Here is a 27,148-nt window from a genome sequence, read left to right as displayed (position 1 = left end):
TGAAAATTCCATTTCTGTATAATGAACGAAAGACGCACTGACAATTTGGATCGTTGGGGCCACATGGTCATGAAAGTGGTCAACAATAATTCCTTACAAAATTTCAAGGCATTTGATATAAAACATAATGACATTTGGTCATGAAAGTGATCAACATAGACTCTTCACAAAATTTAAGATCAATCGTCATAAAAAAAATAAAAGTTAATTTAAATTTTCAAAATCGAACTTGATTTACTGGCAGCGCTGCCATGATGAACAAAAAAGCGCTCCCGGGCCATGCACTCTCCCCTTAATAGTGGAGCAAAATAACTGTGTGTGAGTGATTTTGTGTGTTAACCAGAAAGACCTTCCCATAGCATCGTTGCTCGGAAGGCTCGCCGACGGGTCTGTTATGAAAGTCCTCCCCATAGCGTCGTAGCTCGGAAGGCATCGAAAAGCCAATACCTTATCCCACTAACCCAAAAAAAGAATTAATCACGTGATGCTTGAAGGAGATGCTGTGGATTCAACGGTCTCAAGCGGTATCAACAAGTATATAGCGAAAAACTATGTGCTTGATGAGTCTGCAACTTCAACTATCGGACTAACATTCCTCCCTTTCGTTGAACTGCAGGCTTCTTGGGAGGGCGCCGGTATTGACTAATAAAGTAGGGATCTTCAGAGGTTAAACAGTGAACGGATGGTTGGCTCCCACTGATCATTTTTGATTCATTGTTTAACTTCAGCTGATCTGTCAATAACGGAGTAGCAGCTCATTGGCAGTCAACCATGCTCATGCTCATGCTCATGCTCACAGATCCCCAAAATTCAATTTAAATTCTCAGATATTCAACGAAATCCGAAAAAGCTCCGTGCATTTTTGTCACTTTACATATGAAAGTAGTTTCATTCTTGTCGTGCTATCTTGTCACTCCCTGAAAATTGATGAAAATGTGACAACTGGCCAAAGGGATTTCAGCGCAGAACGCGTTTGACGCACGTACAAGTTAGACTACCGTAAACACAGGGCTGTGGAGTCGAAGTCGGAACCGGAGTCGATCATTTCAGATAGACCCGGAGTCGGAGCTGGAGTCGGAGTTGTCAAAAAATTTAATATAATTTACGAACTAATTTATTGTTTAATATTCCCATTTTTATATTTTAAATTGATTTGTTGATTTGTGTGCACTGCGATGACATTTTTTTGTTTAATTAATTTTTTGGTTTAAGATATTTATCAGATACCATGATGTTTTCGGAGCATTTTTTTGTGATTGGAAAGCTCACTATCAGTATTGATTCATTGTTTAACTTCAGCTGATCTGTCAATAACGGAGTAGCAGCTCATTGGCAGTCAACCATGCTCATGCTCATGCTCATGCTCGATGTAGTCTTTGGCAATGTTTCAGGTTGTGGAAATGACTATTCAGATAAAAATATATATACACGGGAAAAATTACTTTCAGATTTAGTTATTTAGTTTTTTATTACTAAAGTAAAATTAAAAAAGAAACTATACAGTTTTCGAAATTTTCATATTTTTTTCTGCTCTTTTCTTCAAAAAGGTAATTTGCCGTAAACTCACACAAAATCGGAAAAAAGTTATCCCAACCCGACCCCTTTCCGATTTGGATGAAATTTTGTCCCAAAGTGGTAACTTTTGTTCCTGATCACGAATCCGAGCTCCATTTTTTGATATCTCGTTATGGAGGAGTGGTACGACCCCTTCCATTTTAGAAAATAAAAAAAAAAGACTTGAGCAATTCTCTACGGAATGGCCGATTTCGACCATTTTTATTTTTTGTTTTTTTTTTTTTTTTTTTATTTGGCTGAAACTTTGTAAGGGATTATAAAGCTATTTTGTGCCATTCAAGTCTCCATATAATTTTGACGGCTGTCCATACAAAATTGGTATGTCCAAATTCAAACATCTGTAACTGTTGGTGACTTCGTCAAAGTTGTACGTATTGTTGAGAAATATTCAGAAAAAATAGATACACGAAAATTCTTGCTTTTCAAAATAATTTTTTTTCACAAAAACTCCATTTCCCAAAATATGTATTTTTTTAGATTGTTTAATATGTTTTAGAAGACAAAAACCCGCATCTATTGTGCCATAGAGAAGTATGGTCAAAAATTCTGATGCCAAGTTATGAATTGATTTGATTGATTGATTGATTGATTGATTTTAATTCGGTAGGAAAAGCCACCAAAGCAGTAGCACCAAAAATCTACATCATTTTAATACAATATACAGTAAATTTAAGTGCTAACAATTTGTTTTTAAATATCCGGTCAAACTCCATTGGTTTTCACCTGTGAAGGATTTAGATTGATCCTGGGAAAATAATTCTTAAAAGATATAGAAGATTATGGCGATAAAGGCAAAAATATAAAATAAAAATAATTGTGTCGGAAAACTTGTTGAGCCCACTGGCTCGACCGAACATCGACTGATTCGTCGACTGCCTTACTGGCAGCCCTGGTTTGATCGACATCAACGCAGTTGTGCCAATAGAGCTATCTAAGCCCGATCTCACGCACACTAGCTTACCATTTGTTTTTGCTGGCGGGTACAAATTTTAACCTAAAAATCCATCGTGTACGTACACACAATACTTGCGCACGTAGATAACTCTATACACGTAGCAAATAAATCATTCTTCCCTCTTGTATCACACGAGCTAGTTGTGTTTCCCTTTTTACTCCGAGTACGTTCTAATTCCACCACGTTTAAGACCCTGCAACAGGTTATGTGCCACCACTGGAACGGCCGGGAAATTCGGGAAAAGTAACGTGACTCGAAAAGTTATAGTAAATTCGTGCGAGACTCGCAAAAAACGGGAAGTTTCGTAGAAGCGAAATGGACTTTTCTAAAGTTAGCGTTACCCGGCTCAGCAGCCGGAACTTTCGCTCGTGGTCGTTTAAAGTGAAGATGATCCTGATGAAAGAAGGCTTATGGAACCGCATTGAACCGGGAACACCACCAAATCCAGTAACAGCTGCCTGGACCGAAGGGGACGCCAAGGCAATGGCGACCATCGTGTTATTGGTGGAGGACAATCAACATAACCTCATCATGGACAAGGAAACGGCGAAAACCACGTGGGATGCGCTCAAGGCCCACCACCACAAGGCGAGTCTCACCGGAAAAGTTGCGCTGCTGAAGGAGGTCTGCAGCACAAATTACCAGGAGGGTGAGAACATGGAGGAGTTTTTGTACGGGATGGACGACCTTTTTGCACGTTTGGAAAACTCTGGTGAAAAGCTCTCGGCGCACATGCAAGTCGCCATGTTGCTCCGGAGCATGCCATCGGCTTTTGACACCCTAACCACAGCGTTGGAGAGCCGTACGGACAAGGAATTGACGATGGACCTGGTCAGGTCGAAACTCATCGACGAGAGCGAGAAGCTCTATGGAACCGATAGTTTTGTCGGTGAACGTGCTCTAAAAGCGGTAGGCGAGACGAGGGCACGGGGCGTGGAATGCTTTTTCTGCGGCCAGAAGGGGCACCTGCAGAGACAGTGCCAGGAGTATCTGGAAATGAAAAGGCAGGCGCAGGCAGAGAAACGAGTTCTAAAAGTGCGCGAAAACGACGAAAAGTCGTTCACCTTTATGGTGCGTCGGAACAAAAGTCCATTGTTCGCGCGTTCGTGGTTGTTGGACTCGGGTGCGACATCCCATATCTGTAGTGATGTGAACTTTTTTGTACGATTAGAAAGTGTTTCGCATTCGAATGTAGTTGTCGCGGACGGAACCGAGAAGCGCGCCGAGGGTATTGGTGACTGCCGGATCGAATGTTTGAACAGTAGTGGTGAAGTTGTAGAACTCACACTCACCAACGTGTTGTTCGTTCCAAGTATTAGTGGTAACATGATTTCGATCAGCAAACTAACGGCCAAAGGAGTGTGCGCTAAATTTGGCAGTGCGGTTTGTAAACTCGTGTTTGCGAACCAAATTATCGCGATCGGTGATAAAAAGTGCGACATGTATTGGCTCCGGACGTGCCCGGATCGGGTCGCGAAAGTGATGGTGCAACCGCACGAAAAGAACAGCTGGCAAGACCGCGACGATCAACACGATCCGGAGGTGCTCGGCGAGAACCAGCGGGAGAACCTGGCAAGCGGGTTGGAGCAGAAGGATGGGTCGCAGCAGGCAAAAGCAGCAGCCGAACATAGCGAAACGGTGCAAGTGTACTTCGGCAAACCAGCTGCGAAGATGGTTGCAAGTCACGGTGGTGCTCACTTTGAGGAGGAGCATGCTCAATCGAGGGACAACAAAGAATGTCCTTCTCAACTCTTTGGACAAGATGATGACCCGCAAGAACCAGTTCCAGATGAGAATCCACGGCCGGGACCACGGCGTTCGCAGAACTCAACAGCTGGCGTACCAAGCGCTGATGGAGATTCAGCGGTGAAAGGCGAAATGCAGTTGACAAAAGCGGTGCCGACGAAAGTGCTGATGGATTCCGGTTTCCAACAACAAAAGGAGGAGATGGGTAAGCAGCTGGTGTCGGCGAAACAAAATCAGTGCTTAGTTGGATCTTTGTTGTACGCAACCGTGATAAGCCGACCAGAAACCAGCCTTCTGGGTCGACGAGTGCAACATTTGACGAAAGCTGGCTGGAAGAAGGCAGGCGACGTAAACAAACCGAGTACATCTGCAAGTTACCTGTTCAAGATCGGTGGTGATGTCATCGGGTGGGGGCACAATAAACAAACGTGTGTGACCCAATTCAGCGCAGAGGCTGAGTACACCTTTGTCAGATATCATCAGAAGCTCAAGTGGGTAAGAGGACCAGCCTGTTTTCCGACTCCGGCAAAGGAGGAGAAATGGACGTGCGTTGTGCTCACCGAGAACACCAGAATCGCGAAACTGCTGGAAGCGGGCATGGTGCGCCTCGAGTACATTCCGTCGGCGGAAGCGGGTCTGCTGGCGAAGCCATTGCCTGTGGTGGAACTGGGACTTCAGAAGGCGATCGGCATCGACTCATGCAGCGCTGAGGAGGAGTGTTGAGCCCACTGGCTCGACCGAACATCGACTGATTCGTCGACTGCCTTACTGGCAGCCCTGGTTTGATCGACATCAACGCAGTTGTGCCAATACACGTAGCAAATAAATCATTCTTCCCTCTTGTATCACACGAGCTAGTTGTGTTTCCCTTTTTACTCCGAGTACGTTCTAATTCCACCACGTTTAAGACCCTGCAACAAAACTAACTTTTTCAACTGAGCTTTAAAAGGAAGCAAAAGTGAAAAAATAATAATAATGAGGATCGGAAATCAAAATAGGCTAATTTTAACAAGAAAATCAAAGGATTTAAGGATGTGTTCAATAACAGTGGGTTTATTCAAAAAAGAAAGCAATTGAGCAACTCTGTACGAAATCGGCCGATTTCGACCAATTTTATTTTTTGTATTTTTTGATTAGACTTATACTTTGTGGGGGGCTTCCCTATGACCAAATAAGCTATTTTGCGTCATAGGTTCACCCATACAAGTCTCCATACAATTTTGGCAGCTGTCCATACAAAAATGGTATGTAAATATTCAAACAGCTGTAACTTTTGATTGAATTTTCTGATCAATTTGGTATCTTCGGCAAAGTTGTATGTATTGTTGAGGACTTTTGAGAAAAAAAATAGGTACACGGAAAAAAAATTGCAGATTTTTTTATCAACTTTTTTTTCACTAAAACTCAATTTCCCAAAATACGTATTTTTTGATTTTCGTGATTTTTTGATATGTTTTGAAGACAAAAATCCGCAACTTTTGAGCCATAGAGAAACATAGTCAAAAAATCTGCCGCCGAGTTATGAATTTTTGAAAAATAGTGATTTTTGGAAAAAAAATCGAAGTACCATGCAAAAACAAGTTTGACATTACTTTTTAATGCAAAATTGAATTTGCAATCGAAAAGTACTTTACAGATTTTTTGATAAAGGGCTCCGTTTTCAAGATATAGCCACCGAAAGTTTGATTTTAGCGAATTATTTGCAGTTTTTCAATGTTTGTCTTTTTGTAACATCTCATGCTATTTTCACAAAAAATTTAAACGAAAAAAAACGTGGGCTCACTTTCTAATTTGACTTTTAGTCATAAAAATCGAAAAATCTCATAAAAGTGACGTGTTTTTTTTCTTTCAGTGTATTTTTTTCGGAAAGCCCGTCAAATTTCCTACAAGTTTGTGTTTGACCACTGTTTGATACAATGCAACGGCTTCGAGATACAACAATATTTAAATTACGAAATACAAAAATATTGAAAACACTCACGCCCTTCTCAAAAGTAATTATCGAGTGAAACTGGCTCCATATACACAAAAATGGCTTCTATAGGCCTAGAACAACATGTCTACAAAGTTTCATTAAAATCGGAGAGGGTCCGGTTGATATGGAATTGCTCAATAGCTATAAAAAAAACTCTAGATTTTTTTAATCAAGAAAAACATTTTAAAAGGTCCAAGCATTCAATATTACGCTCTTTTGAAATGTTAGTCTTAATTATAAAAATGAAAATATTGTTTTCGAAAAGATCGGAACATTTCACGAATGTTTCATGTTTTAACATAATTTCATTCTTCAAGTGATTTTATAGCCTATCCTCATTAAGGTGAGGAAGACAAAACAAACAAATTTGTTTGACTAAAATTTCAGTTTAAAAAAATCATAAAAATCAAAATTCAGCAGCAGAGTTTGTTAACATCGGTAAGAAAAAAGTGTTTTAATTTTGTGGATTTCATGGGTCAATGTTTTTCTTTAAAAACATGAAATACCTAAAACGTTAAATTTTACAGTTGATCATTTGGAAAAGCACAACAAAAAGGCGAATCACTATTATTATTCAATTATCAATTTCATGATTTTTTGAACATTGGCCGTAATATTCTTCGTAAAAATATCAAAAGTCAAAATCAGCCAAAAATATAAAACGACAAATATCAATAGTCAAAATCGGCCAAAAATATAAAACGACAATTAGGGGAAATTCTCGTATGTTTGGCAGGTTAAGCTCTCGCTTCTCTAATTAACTGATTTCCACTATTTAAACCACTTATTTTGTTTTATTTCCTATGTGTAGAACTGCAGTGCCAAAACACACAAAGTGCTGAAGATTAATTTATTCTATTTAAAAATGTACCATCATCAAGAGAAACTTCCGGTGACGGCCGCCAGCAAACTTCTCCGATCCAAACTTCCTTCAACAGGGACAACGCCGCCAACGTCGCATTTACACGAGGATGACTTTCCGATTCATTTGTGCAAAATTAATGCACTGTAAGGAGGCTTCCCCTCCGCCCAGTTTATCCAGGGGGGCGTCAAGCGAAAAAGAAACTTCCCCCTACCACACGGACAGAGACTGTCACGCGCCGCGATTGATGTGTGTGCGAGCGTCAACACCGATTAACCGATGCATAATTCACACAGCTTCAAGGCAAGTTCTCGCGTTTAGTAAGAAAGTGGACAAGTTGGTTCAAGTTTGCGTTTTTTTTCTTCTCTTTATTTTTTCACATCTTTTTTTACGTAGTCCATTACATCGATAGCTTCTGCTTCTTGAACATAGAACAATGGTTTAGATATATTTATTTTTAATGCATAGTTTACGTTCCATTCATCCTCAACCGCGGGGGGTGGCCAAATTTGTACAATTTCGTTTAATTTAGAGTTTAGAGTGCTCCGAAAGGGTTTCTTAATTTTGCAACGAGTCCAAAAATATGTTCGACCGGAATCTGCTTTTTTGTTTTTTCTTCTTCTCTAAACGGCTCGAGTGCTTACAGATATAGATAATGATACTGGCTAATTAGGTTAATCTTCTTCTTTGTACACACAGCCTTATCAACTAGGGGAGTGAAAGGGCAAAGTGGGAACATTCTACTCTTTTACTGTTTTATATTAAAGCCAAATAATTTCAAACTATGGGTTTTGTTGTTATCAAACTGCTAAAATCAGTTTGAATGTTAATTTTCGAACCTTTCAAAGAAATTCAATTCGTCAAAGTCAACAAAATGGGTTTCAACTTAGATCATAAAGAGAGAGAGAGATAGTAGATATCAAACTACAGAAAAAGTTCGAACCTTAACTGCATTGCGTGTGTAGATCATTGAGAACGTGTTTGTTTTATTCTATATTGGATGTTGCGTTGCTTGATAAGATTCCACAAGTGAGTGCGTTAATCATTATTAAATAGTTTAATAATTTAAAGCGTTTACACTACGATAACTCTACGCTCTCTACCTTCTACCAGAACAGCACAAAACAGTGTCGTGTTTTCAAACCTCGATTCTTTGCTTCTTCCAAGCTTTTCATTTTTCATTTCTTTGTTGCATTTGCACTTTCCACTAAATTTGCGAGCGCGGGTGAAGCCAAGCTCCCCACTACTGGACAATTTTGTTCTCGAGTCTTACGCAAGGTCAATCTCATCCTCCAGGCCCGGCGGCGGCGGTTCACTGGTTCCGTCGTCATTTTTGGACTTTTTCGCCTGCGGCGGCAGCGGTTCCGAATCGTCACTATCGAGCTCAACGACGCCGTCGACAACGCGCGATTTTGTGGCCGTCGCCGGTTGAAGGTAGCTTTCGTCCGGAACCATGCTCAGCAGTTCCGCTTCCGACAGCTGCGACAGCTTGCTGGTGCTGGCCTCCGGCGGCGGGTTCGACACGAGGACGGGAATCGGCGCCGCCGCCGCCGACGACTTTCCGTAGCTGTAGCCCGGTTTGTACGCCGAGTAGAGCGAGGAGGTTGCCGTCGGAACGTACTCATCTTCGTCGTCCGCGGCGGCGACGGTCTTCTCTGGCGCCTTTGGCGCGTCCAGCGAAACCCCCGGCACGCTCTTGTTAATACTAGCCAGAATCTCCGACAGGTTCGACGGGATCGAAATGTCCGTAATCAGCGACGGCGTCAGCGTCGACTTGATCTCGTCCGCCTTCAACTCCCCGGAGCTTATAATTCCCACAATTTCACTCTTTTCTTCGGCAATCTTCCGATTAATCTCCTCCATCTCCAGCCGGAACCGCTCCGAGTCCGGATCCAAAGCCGTCCCTGCCAAGCTGGCCCTCCTTCCCTTCGTCTCAACGATCGCAGTAACATCGGCAAACTGATCGCTGTCATCACTCGCCCCACCCGGCGAATACGGCTCGTCATCGTCGTCAATCACGACCGGCGCCGGGGAAACCTCCAGCGGCACAGCCGCCGCCGACGACCCGCTCTTCAGGACCGGCCGCTTGATAATGTCCATGTCGATGTCCTGCTCGGGCGATTCGGACGCCGACCGGGATCGGATCTGGATTACAACGGGAGTAGTGGCGGCGGCGGCTGATGCTGGGGGTGGGGGTGGAGGCTTCGGAAGAGAAATTACCGGCGGGGGTGGTGCTACTGGTCCGCCGGGGCTTCCCGGTGGAGTGGACGAATCCAGGTCCGGCTTCTTTGTGGCGTACTTGGTGATGACCTGCTGCATCAGCGCGAACGAGGGGGAAACCGCGGTGGAGGATTTTGTGGAGCGGCGAGGGGTCTGAAAAAGAAAACATACTTTTGTTATTTAAGAGGCAGTATTTGTAAATATTGCTCGGTTTGTTCTAGAGGTCGTATCGAGGTGCTCCGATTTGGATGAAACTTTCAGCGTTTGTTTGTCTATACATGAGATGAACTCATGCCAAATATGAGCCCTCTACGACAAAGGGAAGTGGGGTAAAACGGGCTTTGAAGTTTGAGGTAAAAAAACATAAAAATCTTAAAATTGCTCGCATTTCCGTAAAACTTCATCAATTCCAACTCTCTTTGATGCATTCGAAAGGTCTTTTGAAGCACTTCAAAATATGCCATAGACATCCAGGATTGGTACGACTTTTTCTCTTAGCTTTTGCTAATTACTGTCAAAAATGGATTTTTTTAAAACCTTAATATCTTTTTGCAACAGCCTCCAACACCCATACTCCCATAGGTCAAAAGATAGGTAATAACATGGACTATAAGCCTACGGTGTTAACTTTTTGGCCAACCGCAGTTTTTCTTATAGTTTTTCGATTTTTCTGGAACAAACACTTTACAACGTTAGTTTTTGCCCTGTAGGCCGCCATAGCGGCACTTTTTGGTCTCAATTTTGTCATATTCGGAATCCTCGGACAATTTCACGTAAGTTAGTAGTATTGGAGTTGTAAATTTGATTAAAAAATAATTAAATAAAACATATTTGAAAAAAGAAATAGATCTTATTTACCCTATGATCAATACGTCAAATGCTGTATCAAGTAGGCGAAAACCTGTTTTACCCCTAATCCAACAAATTGTTAAAAAATATTTTAATTCATTCTAAATGGCAATTTTTTCAATCAAATTTACAACTCCAATACTTCTAATTTACGTGAAATTGTCCGAGGATTCCGAATATGACAAAATTGAGACCAAAAAGTGCCGCTATGGCGGTCTACAGGGCAAAAACTAACGTTGTAAAATGTTTGTTCTAGAAAAATCGAAAAACTATGGAAAAAACTGCGATTGGCCAAAAAGTTAACACCGTAGGCTTATAGTCCATGTTATTACCTATCTTTTGACCTATGGGAGTATGGATGTTGGAGGCTGTTGCAAAAAGATATTAAGGTTTTAAAAAAATCCATTTTTGACAGTAATTTGCAAAAGCTAAGAGAAAAAGTCGAACCAATCCTGGATGTCTATGGCATATTTTGAAGTGCTTCAAAAGATCTTTCGAATGCATCAAAGAGAATTGGAATTGATGAAGTTTTACGGAAATGCGAGCAATTTTAAGATTTTTTAGGTTTTTTGGACCTCAAACTTCAATGCCCGTTTTACCCCACTTCCCTTTGTCGTAGAGGGCTCATATTTGGCATGAGTTCATCTCATGCATAGACAAACAAACGCTGAAAGTTTCATCCAAATCGGAGCACCTCGATACGACCTGTTACACATTGGTGAAAAACTCGCTCTTAAATTTTTTTAAATACCTACTAAAAGATTTAAACTATAAAATTACAAATTAGTTGAATAATTTAGCATTGTGAATAGCAACGTTGCCCTTGATCCAATTCACAATTTTGCTAAACCAGTTTCTTTAAAAGTTTTTTTTTTGCTCTGACTAAAAAGCGGAGCAGCATGTAAAGTGTGCTAACTGGTAGGGTAAGCACACAGCTAACTACCAAAAGTCTGGAGCAACATTTGAAAAGGGCAGATAAGCATTTTGACGGCTGAAACTGAAGAAGTGGACAGTTGGAGAAAGACAAATAATGTGGAATTCGTTTCAAAGTAACAAAAAATTAGAATTAATTTCAAGGTTGCTCTAAAAACTCAACAGTTTTTATAAAGTATTCCTATACCACTGCAAATTCCTCGACTCACTAACGTAATTTGGATCTACTATTGACAAATTATGACTTGTCAACGAGAAATTACTATCAAAAGTTGTAACAGCATCTTTTAAAAAAAATAACAAAAATCAAAAATCACCAAAAGCATTTTTATTAAAATAAAAATCAGTCTTAAAAAAAGATAGATTTAAAAAGTTTTTTCATATATTTTGATGGAGGCGAAAGATCATCGATAAAGCTTCGTTTTAGATGAAGGTTCACGAAGTATCGTGCACCTCCTTTTTAAAGTATATAAAATTTTAAAATTAAAATAAATTAAAAATTCCAGATTAAAATATTTTCCATGTCACAGATATTTGAAAAGGACATCTTAAGCGTCCTTTCCACGAAGAAATTCTTTAGATACATTGATTTGCAATAATAATCTCCTTCAGCCATGGCGTGATGTCTATGTACCTCTTAAAAAAAAAAACAAAAAAAATGTTTCGTTTAAAATTGCCATTTAAAAAACAAGGTGCCTGTCACTGCGCTTCTTACAAATGTCAGCCTGAAAGTTAGCAAATTGAATTTTAATGTTCAGGTTTCTTTTAGTTATTCATTCAAAAATATCAATTTAATATTTAAATTTATTAGCTTTGAAAAAAATATTTTCAAATTTGAGGTTAAGCAAATAAATCCAAATTTACTTACAAAACTGTTCTTCTCAAAATGCCTCTAAAACTGAAGATATTTTTTGATTTCGTATAAAACTTAAAACTTAGAAACTTTTTTCCGTTTATTTACTTTACTTTACTTTTACTTAACTTATTTTTCTTGAGAAAAACATGACGCTTATAGAGTATTTAAATAATCCTATTTATCAATGTTTTAAAAATAATTAACCAATAATAGTTAACTAACTTTTGAAACATTTAAAATATGTGGAGTCGGAGTCGGAGCCAACCATTTGTTGAAAGCTGGAGTCGGAGTGCGCTAGAGTTGGTAGGCCGGAGTCGGAGTCGGAGTGGGAGCCAACCATTTGTTCAAAGCCGGTGCCGGAGTCGGAGTCAGCTAATCTGAGAAAGCCGGAGTCGGAGTCGGAGTCGTTTGAAATATGACCCGACTCCGCAGCCCTGATTACAATTAGGTTTTTTTTTAAATTGAAAATTTCAAAAAATCAAATAAAACATTTAAATTCCAAAAGTTTAAAAAAAATAAAAAATAAATTACACAGGAAATGGGCAATTTCAATATATTTTAAAAACGTTACTTATCCACCCTTAGGTGGTTGATGCCTTCCTCACATTCAGAGGGTAATGCTATCCAAAATAGATACACAAGGGCGGACTTTTCAGTGTTCTATCAATTTGATTCATTATTCATACCATCAGATTGGTTAGTCAGATTTCCATAATTCAGGGCACTTAAGTGCGCATAACTTTCGATAGGGTTGTCAGATCTTCAAACTTTTGAACTCGTTTCATACAAAAACCACCCTTTTTACAATCTTTCGGAGTTTTGTTAGAATCGTTTTTTAGCATAACTTTTGAAGTACTTTACTAAACTTTATAATTTTCAATAGCAACTTATGGGACCCCAAGACGGATCAAATGAGACCAAAACGGTCCAAATCGGGTCAGCCAGTGCCGAGATAACTCAGTGCAATTTTTTTTTATCAACATCCCTCCACACACACAGCCATTTGCTCAAAATTTGATTCTGAGTCGATATGTATACATGAAGGTAGGTCTAGGAGATCAAATGAATAATTTCGTTTTTCGAGTGATTTTATAGCCTCTTTCCTCAGTAAGGTGAGGAAGGCAAAACTAAGAAAAATGATAGAAAATTACATTTAAAATTCATAAAAATTTGGAAAGTATATTATTTTGAATTTTATTTAAATACATCAAAAATTGCAAAAATGTCACTCATTAAAAAATTAAAAATTTGAAAAATTAACTCTAAATTATTAAAATAAACTCAATGTAAAGAAAACATTTGGGCACTTTAAATATATTTCTAAAAATAATAGGTATTTCTAAACATTAAAGTCTGGCTTAAAAAAAAATTAGAATGACAATTTTTATTACAAATTTCAAAAAATTACATTATTCAAAAATTCTAAGCACTATATTAAAAATATTATAAACTTCAAAAATTAAAAAAAAAACAAAATAATAAAAACTAAAAAATAAAAACATAATTATCAGCAATTTTTAATAAATTCAAGTTTTTATATTTTTTGAAATAAATCTAAGTTTTTTTTTTTAAATAAATTTTATTTGCTTTGAAAAATTTCAAAAATGTGATAGCTTAAATCAATGCCATGAAAAGAAATTTTAAAATGCAATTTAAAACCAGGTTAAGTTGTTTTGTTGCAATAAATATTCAAAATATCTAAGAATCAAACAATTTTTTTTTCGCCGTCATCAAAATTTAACAAAAAATCAAATGATTATAATCAATCCCACACATATAAAATATGATTTTGAATACCAAAATATGCATATTAGATTAATTTCAGTTGATCAGACTTCTATTTCCATTAAAATTTTAAAGTTTTTTGAAAAAACATTGTCCCTCGATTTGGGCCGACAAGCTTTATAAATTTTGATTTTTTTTAATTTTAAAATTATAAAATTTAAAAAAAATATTCGGTCATTTCGATTTGTTTTGGTTTGTTGACGTTTGTCTGCTTTTTAACTGCGCTACGACCCAGTTAGCGAGCGCCCAGTTAAATAGCAATCCAGTTAAACAACGCCCAGTTAACAAACAACTACTGTATTTTAATCGGGAATTCTTGATCTTGATGCGAGAAATTACAACAACATAATTATAAAATAAACATTATGTCAACTGCACTCACCTTTGCCGGCGGTACCGACGATCCCGCCGTAATCGCCGTCGTCGAGGTGCGCTTGCCTCCGCCCACCTTCACAATAATCCCTAGCAAAAGGTCTGGTTTCTTATCGCCCTCCACAATGCCCACCCCATTCAGCGGTTTCAGTATCATCGGTACCATCTGCTCCGACGGCAGCGGAAACACGTAAAAGTCCTTGATCGCCTTCGACGGTGACTTGATCACGCTGTAGCGCTTCCGCGAGAAGAGGTGCGTGTACAGCGTGTAGTACGCGGCCCGTTCGTTCGAGTGGAACCGCACCAGGCAGATCTCCTTGTTGGCGCTCTTCTTGATCTGACCGATGTAGTCCCACACGATTTCCGGCTTGATCGTACCGCAAATGTCCAGATCTTCGGAGAAATCGCCGACGACGTCTTCGATGCTGCCGCTGACGGCGCGGATCGACATCTCGACGGAGGCCACGTCGACCATGTGCACGTTACCGGACCAGTGGACCTTGAGGGCTTCCTCGCTGGGCGGGTCCTCTTCGGGGCTGGCGCCGAAATCCGTCGAGGGTGATTCGGCGTCGAATTCGGTGGAATGTGGTGGGGTTGGGATGGTGACGGTACTTGTGGGTTCCTGATCTTGAGAGGGACTCGCCGACGTGGTTGTGGTTGCGGGGGTCTGCTTGGGAGGTTCTACGGGAACGGACACCGGTGTAGAGTCCATTTCGGTTGAATCGCCGGTTGGTTTTCCAATCGGGGCACCGGCAGAAGCCAGAATTTGATCAATCAAATTGCCGCTCTCCGGTAGTTGTGACTTGCCGACTTCGGTGACCTTTTTCGTCTTCTTGAGCTCGACCGGCTTGCCAACAGCCTCGTTGCGGTCCTTCTCGGCGGAGGTGGTCGCAGGCTTCTCGTCCAACTTTTGCTCCTTCGCATCTTGCTTGCGATGGTCTCGATGACGCGACCTTGCCCGATCCCGGCTTTTGCTCCGACTTCGGCTTCTTCTTCGCTTGTGCTTGCTTCGAGATCTGTCCCGCCGTCTGTCCCGACTCCGGCTTCGACTGCGGCTTCTTCGCGAATCCTTCTTTTTGCTTGCCGATGATGTTGCTGACGTCGCCGCGGCCGTCAACGTGGAACTCGTAATCGACCCGCTGCCGTACAGTCCCGTCGAATACTTGCCAAAGCTCAGATCAAAGTCCTTCGACCGGAAGCTGGCTTCCTTTGCGCTGTTGTCCAGCTCGCTGGTGCTGCTCACGGTCGAATTGTTCAACACCGCCACCACGTCCTCGACGGCCGTCGTCGGATCTAGCTGCACTCGGTCCACGATCTTACCCTCGATCACCTCCTCGCCCTTGTGCGTCTTCAGCACGTAGTTCTTCGCGCAAGCCAGCAAATCCAGCTCGCTCTTCTTGATCATCTCCAGCTGGTGCTTGTTTTCGTTCTCTCGCCACTGGGCCAACTCCTGGCTGGCCAACTCTTCCGGCGTCATGCGAACCAGCTGGCGCGCCTCAATGCGCTTCTCGCAAATCTTCTGAAACAACGACAGGTTCTTGCGGTCCTTGATGTTGAACACCAGCGAGCGATACTTGGCCCGGTACTTGGTGCCGGTGTCCTTGTTGAACATGCCAAACATCTCCTCCTCGACCTCGGCCACGAACGCGTCAATCTCGGACTCGCTGAGACGCACCGCCAGCAGCTGCGCCCCCGACTTGTCCTCGTCCAGCTCGCTGGTTCGCTGCAGCAGGTGCTCCTTCAACGTCTTCTTCACCGTAACGCGGATGTTCTCCCCTCCGGCAGGCGGCGGCGTCGTCTTTGCCGATTTCCCCTCCATAGCTGCGGCAGGTCGCTTCTGCGCCTTAGTCGCGGGAGTCGTCGTCGTCGAAGCGGGCGTTTTAGTACCACTACCAAGCGATCCCGACGATGAGGATGACTTTGGCGGTTGAGCCGACGTTGGCGAGGAGAGGGTCGTTTTCGAGAAGGTCTTTGCGGGGGGTGTTGCCTTGGAGGATTGCGGAGTGACCTTCTGGGGAATGCTCGGCGCAAACAGAGCGTTCTTCTTGTTGTCGGAATGTTTTTGAGATTTTGAAGTCTGCTGCTGCTGTTGACTCGTCGAGGGACTACTCGTCGTCTTCTTTTGCGATTCCTTTGCTTGCTGAAGCTTGCGCACTTCAGCCTGCTTGGCAAGAATGATGGCGGCCTGGGGGGAACCGGGAGGAACCACCTCGAACGTTGGATGACTCTGCAGCCAAGCCTTCAGATTCTCGGCCGTTGGAGCATTCTTCCCGGTGAGACAACGACCAGTTTTACGCTCCATAACGATGATCTGCAACGGGAAAAAAAAAACATCGTCAAAATCACAACTCACCAACTCAACCCCAAAATAACTTACCGGTCCACTCTTGTCGGCTGCGGCCTTCGCCCCAGCACCGTCCAACTTTTTAATTCCATCGACGATCGTCGTCTGCTGGTGCTTGACCCCCGCCGTTGACCGCGCCGGTTGAGCCACCGTTGAAGTCTCACTCACCACACCGTGGGCATGCTTCCGGATGCAAGCGTCGCTGCAGTACACGGAGTTGACCCGCGCCACTTTGCCACAGACGACGCAGCTGGTTTGATCGGCGGTGATGGCTGCTTTGGACGCCGCCGGAACAGATGTGATCGAAGCTACCGTCTTTGGGGACATGGTGAGGGCGGTCGCGGAACTGGCGCCGATGCTGGTGTTGCTGCTGCTGCTCGACACGAGGAAGTCCGTCATCTTCGGTTGCTACAATGTTGTGCGAGGAAAACAAAACGTGGGAAAGGAGTTAGAGATAACGGTTTGTAATTGGACAAGCGGAAGCAGGGTGACATCTTGCAACTTTTTTGAAAAATTATATTGAAGCGCTCAAAATGTTACTCGTACCATTGTGCCCTCAACAGTCATTCCTATAACATGTTAAGTGTAATTCCTGTATTCTAAAATTCTACAATTCTGAAATTGACAGCTGATACAATCAACAATCACAAATTACGAAATTTAAAAACCTTTATATTCTTAAATTGTAGAATTATTCTAATATAGCCGAATCCTGAAATTCTAAAATTAAAAAAAAAACTGGAATTCTAAAATTGGAGAACAAATTTTAAAAAATCGTAAAAATAAGAAATACATAAGAACAAAACAAAAATTTATAAAATTTTTAAATTTAAAGTTCAAGCATTCTAAAATTTTAACCTTCTACAATTCTTAAGATTATTCAACTCTAAAATCATAACACTGTAGAATTTTAAATTATAAATTTTCAAATCATAGCATTTTCAATTGTAAAATTTTAAATTATAAAACTTTAAATTGTAGAATTTCTAATTATTAAATACTAAATTTTAAAAATTTAAAATTAAATTGTGGAATTTTGCAAATTTTTATTGTGAATTTAAGAAATCAGTACAAAAAAAATAAATTTATTAAAATTAAAAATTTAACATATTCAAATATTCTAGGAATATGAAAAAACGAAGTTGACTTTATAGCTGTCGGCCACCATTGCTAGTACCAACCACTAGTGTCTTCCTTTTTATCTACAAGGACTTCGCCGCCCTGGGCTCCCAAGTGTATGAAAGTATGGCACGGAGCGACAGCGCCGAATACCCATATTTACACAAAGCATTTTAGAGCGCCCGCTGCCGGATTCGGACAGGCGACCTCTGGATTGTGAGTCCAGTGCGCGGTCCGATTGATCCACACATGCAAAATATTTAACATTCTGAATTCTAGCATTATGAAATCCTAAAATTCTTACATGGTAAAAATTTAACTGAAAAAAAAATAAATATATTTTTTTATGTATGCCATTTTAAATTGGAAAATTATAAAATTTTGAATTGGATCCTAAAATAAAGCTTAGATTGCTGATATTATTGTTTACAGCGATAAAGCTTATTTTTCTAAGTACAATGACCCTATAAAGTTTAAAATGAATTTTTAAATCAATTTTGAAAAATTAACCTCGCGGTCTTTCTTGACAGAAAATCTCCTACTAGACAGCTCGTTCCAAGGAGACCATAGTTTATCCATCGAAAAAATGTTGTTTTTTATTTTTTTTTTTGCCTTAAAATGTAAAAAAAGTGATCAGAAATGGTTTTTAATCGTGTTTTTTACCGTTGTACATAAAATTGACATAGGGCTTAGTACTCAATTGTAAAATTGTAAACTGTAGAACAAGACAATTTTAATTAAAATCCTAAAATTGGATAAAATGTTTTAAAAAACGAATTCTAACTAAAAAAATAAATTGAAAAAAAATTAAATTTATAAAATTTTTAAATTTAAAAATTCGAAAAATAGTTTAAGTGATAAATCGTTAGATTGTAGAATTTTAAATTATAAAATTCCAAATTAGAAATTTTTAAATTGTAAACTTTTAAATGTAAAATTTTAAATTATAAAATTATTAATTGTAAAATTTGTAATGCTAAAATCGTTAAATTCTACAATTCTGGAGTTTTTTTTAAAGGTCCAATAAACCAATTTTTCAGTTTTTGCTTTTTGGGTGTTTTTAATACCCCTGAATCAAAAAAAAAAACGAAACTATTGGCACTACGCCCCCCGGGGCATGGCCTTCCTCTAACGTGGGATTTCTGCTCCAGCGCCTCTGACGAGACAGGAGAAACCGGGACCGACGTTTTACTTCACCATCCGATAGAAGCTCAGTGGATAAGGCGGGAATCGAACCCGCGTCTCATAGCATCATCGGGATCGGCAGCCGAAGCCGCTACCCCTGCTCCACGAGACCCACTGAATCAAGACGGTTTCAAAAACACCCAAAAAGCATAAACTGGAAATTTGGTTTATAGGACCTTTTCAAAAAAAAACTCAAGAATGGAAAAAAAATTAAATAAAAAAAATAGTACATAAATTCTAGAAATATGAAATTCAAAAATTGAAATAATTGTACAATTCTAAAATTCAGAACATAAAAAAAACTAAAATTCAAAATTAAAAAAAAAACATTAGGGAACGTTAATTTATTACGTAACGCAAAAATTTTGATTTTTGGACCCCCAACCCCCTTCCCCCCTCCCCCCCCCCCCCCACCTCGTAACAAAATTTCCATACAAATTTCAAAAAAATTGTTTGGAGCTTAACACGGCCATCGACCCCCTCCCTCCCTAACTGCGTTACGTAATAAAAGAACACTCTTTTAAACACTATAAATCTAAAATTCAAAACAATAAAAAAAACTCCAAAATCATAAAATTGAAAAATTTCTAACATTACAAAATGTTAAAATTCTACAGTTCTTAAAATTGTAAAATTGGAATATTTAAAATTGCAAAAAAAAGAAATTAAAAGAACAAAGCAATTAAAACTTCTGCAAATATGAAATTAAAAAGTTTAAAAAATTCAAAAATGCCGAAATTTCAAAACACTAATACTTTAGAATACTTTAGCTCGTCAAATCACAAATTCTAAATTTTTTGAATTTTGAAAATTAAGATTCTGAGATTAAAATAATTAAAATCATAGTTTCTAAATTCTCAAATTAAAAAAAATCATCACAATCATCTCGAAATTTGGAGTTTAAAAAATTGAAAAATCAATTGAAATTCTCACATTTTAAATAATAAACTCCTCAAAAAAACATTATCAAATTGAAAAAAAAATATTTTGAATATATTATATTATGTATGTATTAGGGTGGTCCAAATCCGGACTTTTTTGGGGCTACCCCCTGAAATCAAAGATTGGCCCATCACTAGGCTAAATTCCAAATTTGAGCTCATTCTGACCACGGGAACCCCTCCCTCCAATCGCTTAAAGTTTGTATGGGAAAAATCGTCAAAATGTATGGAGAAAAGCAACTGTTTTACTTTTTTACCTGTGGAAGGTGCCAGAGTTATCCGATTCTTACCATTTCTCAAATGTAGAACCTTTATTAAATTTAGAACAACTTTCCCGAAGACACCATATTTTTAGGATTTTTTCCCGCGAAGTTATTAGCGCCCAAAACTGACCATTTTTGCGCGGCTAGCTGTAAGGGGCTACCTAACAACGATGTTTATTTCCCATTCGAGCACACACGTGCTCTCTCTCATGTTCAAACTCTCTCACGAGCTTGCTTGCCTGCCTGCCTGCCTGTTTGCCTACAAGCTCGCGCTCTGTTTCTCTGCTTGGACTTTTGTCGTCGTCGTCGTTTTCGTTTGCTATCCGCTGCGCTGCGTTCCTGGCATGTTTATTATAATTTTCAACTAAAATAGCAGGTTTGTTTTGAGATATATTTAGCATATAAATTCTTAAATTATGTCAAAATGCACGGAAAAAAATAATTTAAAGAAAAGACAGCTTAGGCTCATTAAAAAAAAATTACAGCAAATGTCAGGTTAACAGGGTTTGTTTTTTTGTTTTAATCATGATAATAATTTGATTTTTTTTTTTAAATCAGGTAATACAAATTATGTTACATTAGGTAGTTTGCTTTAACAAAAATATACTTTATTACAAGTCAAGGCAATTTTACAATTATTGCTGCAAATTTTCATTCATACTCTATAAAATTATTAATTTTTGTGCTGTCTGGAAATTTCTTTCTGTGTTCCTCGACCACCTTCAACAAATATTGCAACTTTTCTTATTTTTTTGTCGTTTACCTGATTTTTTTTGGAAAAAAATAAATTACATTATCCCTGTTTGAAAATTTACTCAATAATAAAAGATGACCGTGGATGAATGACGATCATGGATAAACTAATTCATCGAAATTTTTATTCTCTCTCACACGCTCTGATAATATGATATCTATTGTTAATCACATAATACATTTAATTTTATATCTAAAATCAAACCTGCTATTTTAGTTGAAAATTATAATAAACATGCCAGGAACGCAGCGCAACGGACGGCAAACGAAAACGACGACGACGACAAAAGTCCAAGCAGAGAAACAGAGCGCGAGCTTGTAGGCAAACAGGCAGGCAGGCAGGCAAGCAAGCTCGTGAGAAAGTTTGAACCTGAGAGAGAGCACGTGTGTGCTCGAATTGGAAATAAACATCGTTGTTAGGTAGCCCCTTACAGCTAGCCGCGCAAAAATGGTTAGTTTTGGGCGCTAATAACTTCGCGGAAAAAAAATCCTAAAAATATGGTGTCTTCGGGAAAGTTGTTCTAAATTTAATGAAGGTTCTACATTTGAGAAATGGTAAGAATCGGATAACTCTGGCGCCTTCCACAGGTAAAAAAGTAAAACAGTTGCTTTTCTCCATACATTTTGACGATTTTTCCCATACAAACTTTAAGCGATTGGAGGGAGGGTCAGAATGAGCTCAAATTTGGAATTTAGCCTAGTGATGGGTCAAACTTTGATTTCAGGGGGTAGCCCCAAAAAAGTCCGGATTTGGACCACCCTAGTATGTATGTATGATCTCCATACCCGCAGGCTACTTGGTCCCGAAACACATGTGAGCGCTAGGTGAACAATTCGATCATCTTTTACTCCGTAATCTGTACACCCACGTGCATAAGTTTTTTTGCACGAATATATTATGAATATATTATATTATATTATGAAAAAAAAAAACTAAAATTTTAGAAATATGAAATTCAAAAATTAACGTAGTTCTAAAATTTGTAAAAAAGGATACTTAAAAATTCTTAAACTCTACATTAAAAAATTAAAAAAAATTCCTGAACTGTTGGTACATTAAATGCCTTATTAATCAATTCATCTCAAAATTCAAAGGTTCGAGATTAAAAAATAATGTTGGAATTCTACAGCTTTGAATTGAAACATAAAATCTGTGTAATTTTAAACTGCAGAATTCTAAAATTCACAAAAAAAAAAATATTTTTTTTAATAATTTTAGAAATAAGAAAAGAAGTATAAAAATTGTCAAACTTTAAAATTCAAAAGATTATAAATTCGAAAATTCCTTAATCCTTAAAATCTTATGGTCTTAAATTCTTAATTCTTAAATGCTCAAATTCCTAAATTTGGTAATTCGGTAATTTCGGAATTGAATTCTCAAATTCCAAAAATCATCTCAAAATTCTGAAATTCAAAAATTGAAAAAAATAATCAAAAAACTTTAAAATTAATAAAACTTTCAAAAATCTAAAATCCAAAGGATAAAAGAAATCTAAAATGTTTCAATTCTGAATAACTTAAAATCGGTTAAGTTGTAAAATTTCAAATAGATAAATTCGGTATTTCATTATATTAAAAGGTCCAATAAACGAAATTTTATATTTTGGCTTTTGAAAATTTATGAAACAAACTCAATTTCCTAAATTCATCTCGAAATCTTGTGAGATTTGGATGACTGAAACCAAGGGGGTGTGGCTGCCCTATCCCCCGCGTGATCAGACCAAAACTGTCAGACCAAAGTGGGTTTGGCTGCCAATCCTATTGTCAGACCAAAAAGCAAAAGACAAACAAACTCAAGACACTGATATTGGTGAACACAAATTAGACAAGCCAATTTTGCAACAAAAATATTTTTTCGACAAAAAAAATATGTTTTGGAGCTTAGAAAAATAGTCTATCGCCTATAAAATTATTAAATTAATCGGCTTCTTATCGAAAACAGATAAAATAAAAAGATTTACAGCATTTTTTTGTTTATTTCAAATTTCAACCAAATTTTCGGTGTTAACCTAAAGCATCTTGCAATAAAGTATGCAAAATTGTGGATCTTCTTCTTACATCATCCCCTTGACTGAAACCCCAATTTGTTAGATTATCACAAAATCACAAATTTGAATGCAAAGCCCAACTGTGCAGCCACCATGTTCCAAATTTCTAAGAACAGTTGAATAAACCTCAACTAATCAAACTTTCTAGGAAAAACAAGTCGATAAGCTCAATTTAGAAGACACTACCGCATCGATAAGCTCCACCCGATTAGATTAGCCAAGCAAACGCCCAAAAGTAGGTACAAACCTGCTTCTCCTGCTTCTTCTTCAGACAGTTCGGGCAGGTCCACTCGATGCCGTCGGCCTCCATCTGCTGGCCCATCGCTTTGGTGATGTTGACGCACTTGCCGTGGAACCAGTCCTCGCACACGTCACAGCAGATCATGAACCGGTTGTTGTGCGGCTGCCGGCAGATGCACCACAGCCTGTTTCAAGAAATTAAGTTTAAGAACTCTCTCTCCTCAGCGAAGCATTGCCTCCAACTCACCTATCCGGATCGTCCTCCGAGTTCCAGCTCTCGTCCGACTCGACTTCTTCCTCGGCTTCCGCGGCGACAGCCACGGCCACAGCCGCCGTACTTTGTCGCTTTCCGCGGCCCGAGTTGTTCGAAGATTCCGACGTTCTCCGACTGGACGCGGCACTCCGACTGGCTCCCGACTTTCCCCGTGGCGTCTCGTCAATCATCAAGCTACCGCTGCCGTCGTCGTACGACGTAATTCCGACGGCGGATGCGACTGCCTTGGAGGCGGACGACTTGCCGGCGGAGGTCTTGGAGCTTTGTGGAGTGTGGGCCGACGCGACGGAAGGAACGGCGATTGGCGTGGAAGGTGACGCGGCGACTGGAGCGGTCGCTGGAGACGATGCCACCGGGGTGCCGGAGGTTCCGGTTTGGGCGCGACGCTTGGACCTCGTTGCGGGGGCTTCGATTGGGGGCAGGGTGATGATACGGCCATCGCTGCGACGGATTTGGATCGCCTCTTTGCGCGGCATCAGCTGCTCCTTGACAGTCATCGTCGGCAGACTTTCGGCAGGTGTTGGGGCGGGAGGTTGTGGTCTTTGAATGACCGGTTGAGGAGGTGCGGCGACTATCACCGGTTGCATCATCTGCTGGGGAGCGATTGGAATGGCGGCGGAAGTTGATGCCAGAGGCATCGCGGGAACGTCCGTCCCAATCACGCCGAGAACCTGCTTGTCCAGAATTTCCTGCAGTTCCTTGTTTTCCGCTAGTTCGGCCACGTGCTGCAGCAGATCCTCCGGAAGGCCGCCGTCGTCGTTAGAGCTGAGCGCCGCCAAAATACTGTTGTCCGTGATGGGAAGAACCGGTTCCTGGGCGACGACGCCGGGAGGCAAATTGTTCTCCAGCATTTTCACAATATCTTCCGTGAGCGGGGTCGGCGTCGTGGACGTTGCCGTTGGCGTCGGTTCCGGATCTTGCGCCAGTACGTCGATCAGACTCTCCTCGGAAGCGCTCGCGTGGCTTTGGATCGAAATCTGCGCCGGCAATTTCTGAGTACTGCCCTTGATCAGCTGGACAAAGCCTCCTCGGCTGCTGCTCGGGGTCGGTGTCGTCGGCGTAACGACCTTACTCTGGCCAACCTTCTTGATAATGTCCGGCGTCGAAAACAACGAAGTCATGTCCGAGAAGAGGGCCTCAACGTGCGGTGCCGGTTTCGGAACCTGTTTGATCTTCTTGACCTGCGGCACCGGAGGAGGTGGAGGCGCCACAACCGGCTGAACTGGAGGAGTGACCACCTCCAGCGGCTTCTTCGGTCCGTACGTCTTCGGAATCGCAGACTTTGTCACCATCGAAACCGGCGTAACCAGTTTAGCTTCCGACTTCTTCGTTGGTGACTTGATCGCGACCACCACCGACTTCTTCTTGGCAGCCTCCGCCGTTTCGTCCTTCTTCTTTGACCCGGACTTGTTCTTCGACGAGCCCGACTTGCGCTTCTTCGACTGCGACTTGCCACTAATGTCAAAGTCCAAATCGCTCAGATTATCATCCTCCTCCGGGTACGAACTCTCCTCCGTGTAATCTGAGTCCGAGTCCGATCCCTCCAAAATACTCTGCAGATCTTCGGCGTCGTTGCTGCTGCTCTCCTCCACCGACTTCTTCCGCGGACGACTCACCACCTTCGTGGGAGACACCTTACTAACAGCCGCAACAGCCCTCCGCCTTCCGCTAGGTCCTTCCTCAACGACCTGCTGCTGCTGCGGCGCCGCAGGCGCCATCACAACCTCCTCCGCCACTTGCTCTTCAAACGACCGCGGCGGCAACTTCTGACTCGGCGACGTCAGCGGCGTGTAGCAGTGATCGTTCGCCACCACGTACCGCTGGAACTCGTAATCCACCGGCTCCGTCTCCACCGTCAACGGTTTCCTCAGCCCGGCCAGCGTCAGCACTTCCGTGGCAAACTTGCGCGCCTCCTCCGGCGGGTAGAAACCCTCGACCATCAAGCTGACGTGCGGCGGGTCGGCCCCGTCCAGCAGAACGTCCTCCTTCCTAGCCGTCGTCGTCGTCGTCGTCGTTGTCGCAGGGACCCTGCTCCTCCTCGTCGAGACGCCACTGGGACCGGCGGCGGCAGAAGTCCCAGCGTTGGACGACTCCGGGGAGTCCTCCGAGCCGGTGCCATCGATGGCGTCGTCCGGAACGAGTCCGGCCGCTTCCAGTTCCTGTTGGAGCTGTTCGTCCTCGAGCTTTTGGCGCCGTTCCTGTTCGATTTCGTCCTCGATGCTGGGCGTGGGGGATGCGATGCGGACCACACTGACCGATGTGTCGGTGGTTTCGTTGGCTGTGTGGGGAAAGGGGAAGAGAGGAGAGGGGAATGAGTAAACCCTTCACTATTTTATTTATTTATTTTTTATTTCATAACAATTGATATGTCGGATGATATACAGTTTTAAATTCTTATAAATTCCGGATGTGTCCCTAAAGGATCACCGATAACCTGCTCTAGACGGACCATGATGGGCCATGAGAGAACAATGAGCAGTGGTCCAGATCGTAAAATGTATTTTCCGAAAAATCGTAAAGTACTGGAGCTTTGGTGTCTTCCGAAGAATTGTTGCAAATGGAAAGGGGCAACTTTTGGTTTGGTTGAAAATAAGGGTGTTTCACGATAAGGGTGATTTTAAAGATCTTACTTTCCAGGAATATTTCTGGGTTTTTTTTTGTCTTCTAGAAAGATTTCGGACATTGTCAATCCAAGCAACTTTGTCGAAGACACCAACATTTTATCTCGCAATCAAAGACTTCTACGACCAAACAAGAAAAAAAGCATCAGAGCAAGCATTCAAAATACCAGTTTTTTTTAACGACAAACATTTTTATTTTTTGGTAAGTCATTTGGGACTTAAGGGTCAAAAGTAACAGCCACTTTGACGTAAAAAAATACCTGATTTCTATTTTAAATTATTTTAAAATCCAAAATATGACCGAAATAGTAGTTTATGCAACAAGTTGCAAAAAGAAGATTTTTTTAAATACGACAAGTGCTGAAGAAATCAAGTTTTGCAACGAGTTCCATACAACATTTTTTGCATTTCTGAAAAACACCCATTGAGTGAAATTATAAGTCGAATGTTTATGTATTTTGTCAATAAATTGTTTAAATCAAAAAAATGTTGAAAAGCATTACTTTTCAAAACTAGTGCTGAAAAGCTCAACTTTTCATCTTTTTCAGTGCTGAAAAGTAGAACTTTTCAGCATTTGTTTTGAAATGTGTTTCTATTCGATTCTATTATTTTTAGTAGATAAAAGTAGGCTGTTTCTTCACGCGAGAATGACAGGAATAGTAGGAAGTTTCAAGACGGAATTGCAAAAAATAATATTTTTGACACTTTGCCGATTCTCAGGGTCGATTCAGCTGGAAAATTTTCGAATTTCGTTAGGTTCCATAGACTTTTTCCTTGAAAATCAAACATTGTTTTTTTTTCAAATTCTGAAGACCTACTAAAATTGTATTGCAGGCCAAGGGTGAATGATGCCGATGATACCTCTTCAGTTGACGCTCAGGCGAGGAACATCCTGGAAGGAGCGTCACTGACTACGTCTGTAGTCCTGTTAGATCATTCTTGATCAGGACAGTATAGCTCTGGTTCCTTGCAAGTGTCCTATTTTCTTACCTCCACGTTGGCTTGGTTTCGTCATCATGATGACAAAGTATGACCTTGCTGGTGGCCTGTGGAAACGGCTCGTACAGTTTTGACCAGCGATGGTTAGAGTCGAGACGGCTAAAAGAAAGGGGCGCGCCAATGTGGGACAGGGATGTAATTTGTGATTGTAGACGGTATTGTTTTGATTCGCAGTATGTTGAGTTAACTGCTGTGGATGTCCAGTCATCCCACATATTCGGAACGGTTTACAG

The 27,148-nt window shown here is 40.8% G+C and overlaps 2 protein-coding genes across 2 annotated transcripts in view; one reads left to right on the top strand and one right to left on the bottom strand.

Annotated features, from left to right (window-relative positions):
* Positions 1 to 7,661: 7,661 nt before the first annotated feature.
* LOC120414114 (death-inducer obliterator 1) overlaps positions 7,662 to 27,148 on the bottom strand; it is a 24,248-nt gene continuing 4,761 nt past the window's right edge. Inside the window, exons 2-6 of the mRNA XM_039575142.2 lie at positions 23,269 to 25,573; positions 23,029 to 23,206; positions 16,506 to 16,880; positions 14,139 to 16,439; positions 7,662 to 9,486 (exon numbers count right to left, since the gene is read on the bottom strand). Of these exons, the coding sequence (XP_039431076.1) occupies positions 8,383 to 9,486; positions 14,139 to 16,439; positions 16,506 to 16,880; positions 23,029 to 23,206; positions 23,269 to 25,573 (6,263 nt within the window). The 3' untranslated portion in view covers positions 7,662 to 8,382. The remainder of the gene's footprint in view (positions 9,487 to 14,138; positions 16,440 to 16,505; positions 16,881 to 23,028; positions 23,207 to 23,268; positions 25,574 to 27,148) is intronic.
* The window catches only part of LOC120414130 (V-type proton ATPase subunit G-like), a 22,140-nt gene continuing 20,282 nt past the window's right edge, over positions 25,291 to 27,148 (top strand). Inside the window, exon 1 of the mRNA XM_052709397.1 lies at positions 25,291 to 25,310. The gene's annotated coding sequence lies outside the window, so the exon portion shown is untranslated. The remainder of the gene's footprint in view (positions 25,311 to 27,148) is intronic.

This window comes from Culex pipiens, chromosome 3, assembly GCF_016801865.2.
Source record: "Culex pipiens pallens isolate TS chromosome 3, TS_CPP_V2, whole genome shotgun sequence".
Taxonomy (NCBI): Eukaryota; Metazoa; Arthropoda; class Insecta; order Diptera; family Culicidae; genus Culex; species Culex pipiens.
The sequence above is the reverse complement of the archived record's forward strand: the minus strand, read 5'-3'. Positions and strand labels throughout refer to the sequence as shown.